This window comes from Astyanax mexicanus, chromosome 1, assembly GCF_023375975.1.
Source record: "Astyanax mexicanus isolate ESR-SI-001 chromosome 1, AstMex3_surface, whole genome shotgun sequence".
Classification (NCBI taxonomy): Eukaryota; Metazoa; Chordata; class Actinopteri; order Characiformes; family Acestrorhamphidae; genus Astyanax; species Astyanax mexicanus.
The window spans coordinates 40,151,188-40,158,082 of record NC_064408.1 but is presented as its reverse complement, the minus strand read 5'-3'; the positions used below and the strand labels follow the sequence as shown (position 1 = coordinate 40,158,082).

The 6,895-nt window shown below is 34.2% G+C and overlaps 2 protein-coding genes across 2 annotated transcripts; one reads left to right on the top strand and one right to left on the bottom strand.

Annotated features, from left to right (window-relative positions):
• On the bottom strand, window positions 1-2,160 carry LOC103032515 (trace amine-associated receptor 4-like). The gene has a single exon (XM_015608501.3). The coding sequence runs from the start codon at window positions 1,988-1,990 to the stop codon at window positions 965-967; it is 1,026 nt and encodes a 341-aa protein (XP_015463987.2). The 5' UTR covers window positions 1,991-2,160; the 3' UTR covers window positions 1-964.
• A 1,439-nt stretch (window positions 2,161-3,599) lies between these two features.
• On the top strand, window positions 3,600-5,376 carry LOC103032818 (trace amine-associated receptor 4-like). Its single transcript, XM_015608503.3, has one exon. It carries the CDS (start codon window positions 3,674-3,676, stop codon window positions 4,706-4,708), a length of 1,035 nt encoding a protein of 344 aa, XP_015463989.2. The 5' UTR covers window positions 3,600-3,673; the 3' UTR covers window positions 4,709-5,376.
• The last annotated feature ends 1,519 nt before the right edge of the window (window positions 5,377-6,895 follow it).

Sequence of the window (6,895 nt, the reverse complement as noted above, 5' to 3'; positions counted from 1 at the left end):
GAAAATAATTTTAATGAATATAAATTAATTGTAGTTAATTCAAGTGAAATGTTTTTTTTTTTTTTATCACTGAAACTACATTAACTACGATGACTGGAATATTGTTTTGCCTTAATGGAAAAGACGTTTATGGAAAATGTTTATTATTTGAGCTACAAATTTAAGCAGTAATATTTAAAAATCCTGGGAAAGGCCAGAACTCAATACAAAACGCAAATGCCAAGGCCTTTAAATGCACTATAAAGAAACACACTCCAGGACCTATTTATCCTGAGAAGCTTAGCGTGTTCATTAAAGGAAATAGATGTATCTGACTTTGGCTGATGTAATGGTTAAATTTTGCTTTAGTTACTATGTTTTATTATGCTTATAATGCTTTTATATAAACAAAATTATAGAACATCTATAGTAAAGAATATGGCCCACGTCTTGCGTCAAAGGTTGCTGTGTGGGTCTCACAATGACAGCCTTAACAGCATAAAATAGTATATTGTGAGCAGACAAAAGATCATTATATGATATATAATTTCTATATGTAGTCTACATATATTTAAAACCCAAAAAAACTATTATATTACATATAGGCCACCCAAAATAAGCTTTTTTTATGATTAAACCTTCATTGAAACAATCTTTCAGACTGACAACATGACAGTCATAACAGTTTTTATTGTATGACAAACTTACTTTTAAGTTCTTACTTGCGCTGGGCCTGTTTGGCCCATCTGTTTAGAAAGATGTCTGTATACAAGTTTATTCACCACTTATATCTGATACAGATGTGAATTTGTGGGAAAAGATACAGTTCTTAATTTGTTTTGTATATTATATCAACGATTCATGCACACCTTAAACAGTGATTTAAGTTTATCTTATTTTAATAAGTGATAGCAATACAATTTTATTCATTAAATGTATTGTACATCATTCCTTCATTCTTCTTTGACTAACTGTGAAACAGGAATTAAAGTAATAAATTATTTGCATTATTGAGGTGTAGAACTTTAGATATGATGATCTTAAATGCTCTCTGAAAGCGGGGATAAAAAAAGCCATAGATCAAGGGGTTAAAGGTTGAATTAAGGTACCCAAACCAGACCAGTGCATCAAAAACATCTATTGGGGTTGAGAAATTAAGGAATGGATCAGTTATTGTAACAATAAAAAATGGCAGCCAACAAAGTAGAAAAATGCCCATGACAATTCCAAGAGTTTTAGCTGCTTTTCTCTCCCTGTGTTCTGATGAATGGGCCTTAGTTTCTGAATTAGTCTGTCTCACAGTTGACCTTTCAGACATTATTTTAGCCTGTTTTCTTGCAACATGAAAGATCTTGAGGTACAGAGCGCTCATGACAGCTCCCGGACCAAAAAAAGCAACAAGTGACACTATAACACCCCACTGTCTGTTAAAAATCAAAGCACAGCTTCCAACACATGCAGCCTGCATTAAAAGCTCCTCCAGACCTACAATGTTTATTTTAGACAGAACAACTCCGAAGCTAAACGTGACAGAAAACAGCCATATGACAGCAATGCACACTGCCGCGCTGAAATTTGTCACATTCATTTTGTAACTCAGAGGATCGCAAATGGCCATATATCTGTCTACAGATACCAAACACAAGTGCAGTATAGAGGCTATACTGAGGGTCATGTCTAATCCAGAATGTATTTGACAGAAAATCTCTCCCAAAAACCAGCAGCGTTCCAACCATCGCACCAAACTGAAGGGCATAATCAAACAGCCCAGCATACAGTCCACTAAGGCCATGGAGAGGATGATGAGGTTGGTGGGAGACTGAAGCTGTTTAAAATAAGAAATTGTTATGATGACCAAAAAGTTCCCCAAAACAGTCATAAGAATAGTACCAAGCGTTAAAAAGTACATGACTACTTTGAGCACAAGAAAACGATGTTCTCTGGGGCAGGAGTCAGGCAGGTGCGGAAAGCAGAGGAGCACATTGTCTGCAGCAGCATCAGTGAGATTCATAATGAGGGAGTCCAATCTATCCACTTAAATATGGTTTTCCACAGGAAAAAAAAATCAAAAACAAAATTATTAGCCAGAAAAGAGATTATAACACATAGGAAAGTATAGCCTATTAAAATAGTAGTATAGTATTATTGGCTTATTTAAAGCTGTCACTAATAATAGAGAGTAATTTTCTAACGTACACCCACAAAACTAAAAAAAATAAAGGCTGTATTGTAGCATCTTCACTTAAATAGATTCTAGATTTAAAAGGTAACACATCTTTGCCAATAGAATTGCTTTAATATGACATCATTCCATTGCCAAACTTTCCATTGGCTGTTTGTTCTTTGGTTGGATGTCATGTGATATTGCTATCATTTGTGGTAGTAAGTAAATAAGTAATGCTTATTTAATAAGCACAACAGTAAGAAAAAAACATATGTGTATGTTATAGTATACAGTATTTATGTATGTATATTATGTCATTTTCAGCTATAATTTTGAACACAAAAAATAGAATTAATCAATGCACACTTTAAAAAGGAAAAGAAAGCCACAGCTGCAGTTTTAGGACTAGTACACTGTAAACTGTGATTAAAAACCAGGGTTATTTTACCAAATATTGATTTCTGAACTCTTAAAACTTTATGAATATGAACTTGTTTTCTTGCATTATTTTTGATCTGAAAGCTCTGCATTGTTTTTGTTATTTCAGACATTTCGCATTTTCTGCAAATAAATGCTCTAAATTGGGAAAATGTTGTCTGTAGTTTATAGAATAAAACAACAATGTTCATTTTATTTAAACATAACTATACCTATAAATAGCAAAAGCAGAGAAACTGATTCAGAAACTGAAGTGGTCTCTTCATTTTTTTCCATTTGGTTCTGAACAATGTGTTCACCACATAGGAGAGTCTTTAGGCAGAGAGTTGTTTATTTGAGAATTAACAGATGTCAAAAAATGGGAGCACTAATGCCCTTGTCACAAATATGTTTTGGTAGCCTTCCTTTTAAAAGAATTTTGTGAATTGTGCTTTTGTTCAAAATCATAATTATAATTTCCTGTTGACATCACTTGTTTTGTGTAGCTTTTTTTTTTTTTTTTTACCTCATTACTAGTTCTAAATTTCCCCCATCCCATTCTTGTTTGTGTTGCAGGCCTGAAAGTATGAAATATGTCGAGTACATACTTACTGCAGTGAAATACATGTCACAGTAAATGTAAGAGACACTGGTTTTTTTTTTTTTGCATTTTCTACATTGTCCCACCTTTCTCTAATTTCAGGTTATTTTTAATGCTTTTCTTTATCCTTTAATCCATGCAAATTGGTTTAAAGGACTTTTTTCGAAAGGAAATCTCTGTTTTGAATTTATAATTATATCATATTGATTAATACTGATTGAAGTTTAAAATTAATAAATTTGATTTACTTTACTTATTTAGCAACATCACATGACCACCAACCAACCATGGGGACTTTAACAAACAGCCAATGCACATGCTGCCATGAAATTATGTCACATTAAAGTAATCCTATTGGTGAAGGTGTGTTACCTTTTTAAATCTAAACTCTATTTAAGCAAACATGTCATTATTTAGTCTTTATATCTTCATTTTGTTCTTGGATGCACATAAAAAGAACAGTTTTAGCTGTTAAGGTTTATTTTGTGGAATAACACATCCGAAAGCCTTGAATGGACTCCCTCATAATGAATATGACTGCTGCAGAAAATGTGCTCCTCTGCTTCCCTCACCTGCCTGACTCCTGCCCCAGAGCACACCGATTCCTTGCGTTCAAAGTGATCATGTACTTTTTAATGATGGCTAGTATTCTAATGACGGTCTTTGGGAACTTGTTGGTCATCATCACAATTTCTTATTTTAAACAGCTTCAGTCTCCAACCAACCTCATCATCCTCTCCCTGGCTTTGGTTGACTGTTTGTTGGGCTGTATGGTTATGCCCTTCAGTTTGGTGCGATGGTTGGAACGCTGCTGGTTTTTGGGAGAGATTTTCTGTCAAATACATTCTGGATTAGACATGACCCTCAGTATTGTCTCTATACTGCACTTGTGTTTGGTATCTGTTGACAGATACATGGCCATTTGTAAACCACTGAGTTACAGAATGAAAGTGACAAATGGCAGTGTGTCAGTGTGCATTGCTGTCATATGGCTGTTTTCACTTACATATAGTTTCGGGGTTGTTCTGTCTAAAGTAAATGTTATAGGTCTGGAGAACCTTTTAGTACAAGCTCCGTGTGTCGGGAACTGTGCTTTGATTTTTAACTTACAGTCAGGAATTTCTCTTGCACTTGTTGGATTTTTTGTTCCGGGAGCTGTCATGACCACTCTGTACCTTAAGATCTTTCAAGTTGCAAGAAAACAGGCTAAAATAATGTCTGAAAGGGCAACTGTGAGACAGACTAATTCTGAAACAGCAGTCCATTCATCAGAACACAGGGAGAGAAAAGCAGCTAAAACTCTTGGAATTATCATGGGCATTTTTCTACTTTGTTGGCTGCCATTTTTCTTAGTTACTCTAACTGATCCACTGCTTGGGTTTCCTACACCATTAGATGTTTTTGATGCTCTGGTCTGGTTTGGGTACCTTAATTCCACGTTTAACCCCTTGATCTATGGCTTTTTTCATCCACGCTTTCAGAGAGCATTTAAGATCATCATATCAAAAGTTCTACACCTCAATAATGCAAATAATTTATTACTTTAATTCTAATTTTTCTTATTTCACAGACAGGAATGAGTTTTACATATTTAGTCAGTTACTCAGTATATTGGAAGGGGAAAACATTATACAATCCATGGATAACTTAGGAACATTGTTATTTTAATCACTATAACACATATAACACCATAAAAGGACATAGCTTAGAAATGCCTATTCTTCCACAAATCTTCATATTTCGTAAATGTGAGTGCTGTGTAATGTTTTATACAGACATATTGCAACAGTGACAGAAATAATAACCGTATACGCTTGATGAATTTAGGGATTAAGCAAAGAACATAAATAAAAACAAACTCTGGCCCAATTGTAGACTTACCTTTACCTTTAAGTGAAGGCAGACATTGCATTTGACGTGTAAACTATTAGACGTGTAAACTATAAAATATATTTTAAAAGTAAATGTACAGCACTGTGAATGCCTGATTTTCATTTGTCAGAAAGAGCATTTCTTGCTTGAATTTGTAGCCATGTATGTATTTTACAGCTGAAATGTTCTATTCCTGTTCTTTTTTCTGGTTCTGTTTGTCATCCACATTCAATGGGTTATTTTTTTTCTCTTTATTTCTTTATTTGTTTATCTTATATTACTTAACTTTAAATAACATTAAACACACTGGATGTCTGAGGACAAGACAAACAGTACAATACAACTCATGTCTCTGGTTGGGCTTGAGCAAAAGTTTTGTCGTCATTTTGTTATGCTGTTTTCAGGATCAAATTTCTTTGTCTTTATACACCTTTGTCTGTATTTATGTTCACTAAAATTGTGGCCCACTTAAAGATTTAATCCACAGTGAAGGAGAGATCATTGTAAATAGTAACATTCAAATCCTCAAATGTTCAATAAATGTAAATGTAAAAATGCTTTATACAAATTGTTTAAAAGTAAGCCGTTTAAAGGGAATTAGCAGCATAATGTAAAATAAAAAGCTGTGGTGCTAATCTCAATCTTGTTGGAACCATGTATTACTACCTATTTATTTGTTTAGTTTTTAATTTACGCTTACACTTGGTCAGCAGGTTTAAACCCCTAGCCCCCAGTGTAAGCTTTTGCCTAGCCAATAAATATTGTGGTCAAAGTTTAGACGTAACTAGTGTTTTACTACCTTCACAATCCGTAATGTGAAGTGGCCAAAATTCATTTAAAATATATGTTTCCTATGCAAAGGTGAGCTTTGGAGTGTAGAAAAGGAGATGAGAGGTTTATTTATGGTGTTGCCCAGTTAGTACCAGTCCCACACAAATTTGATGAAGTATTGCCAAAGTAAATACATTAATAAACCACTTAAAACAAGACCACTAATAAAGAACATTGCATTAGTATTGTTTTTTTTTGTGTTTCTTGCTAGGTGTTGATTGTTAAAATCTGTTCTTGATTCTGACATGAACTGAAGTCTAGCTGGAAAGAGACATCTCCTGCAAGAAGTTTACATATAGAAGATATTTATGCAAGACTAGAACGTATACATTTCATTTGTGTAATATGTGTAATATTTATGTAAAACTAATATAGTGCAATTTAACTCAATTTAGACAAAAGCTAAAATCTTTTGTTTCTTTTACACCTTTGATTAGTCAGAGACCTGTGAGAGGGACTACGTCAATAAAGATGAAAGGTGATAAATGGTCTCTTTGGCATTAGCTTAAGTGTGTGTGTGTGTGTGTGTATTAGTAGTGACAGAGACAGTGACAGAGATTGTGTTTACCATTTATGTAAAGCATGGATCAATCACAAAAATTTGTCACCATGCATTACCCTTTATTTTTTTATTACTGCTTCGGCTTTAAATCACAATAATATTTTTTTAATTTCCCCTTTTCCAGCTATTTTTTTCCGGCAATATGATAACATGCAATTCACGTCAGTGTATACAATCAATATTGTGTTAGAAAGAATTTAAATGGCTATAGGAAACTAAACAGATCATATATGGTTGAGCCACTTAAATCAAATCAGATCACTACAAAACATAACCCACTGTCCAAACAATCTCCACATATGGGCAGAGTTTAGAGCACTGGGGTAATTGAGGACAGGACTGTGGGTTTGATGTGTGGCTTCACTAAGCTGCCACTGTTGGGCCCAGGGCCAGGCCTTTAACCTTCTCTGCTCCTGGCACACTGTAGTATGGCCAAATGTGTCAAACATATTTGCATTCATTTCTCAGG

Bases quoted from the DNA above. Each gene is read 5' to 3' on its own strand.
- LOC103032515 (XM_015608501.3), bottom strand. From the start codon at position 1,990: ATGAATCTCACTGATGCTGCTGCAGACAATGTGCTCCTCTGCTTTCCG.
- LOC103032818 (XM_015608503.3), top strand. From the start codon at position 3,674: ATGGACTCCCTCATAATGAATATGACTGCTGCAGAAAATGTGCTCCTC.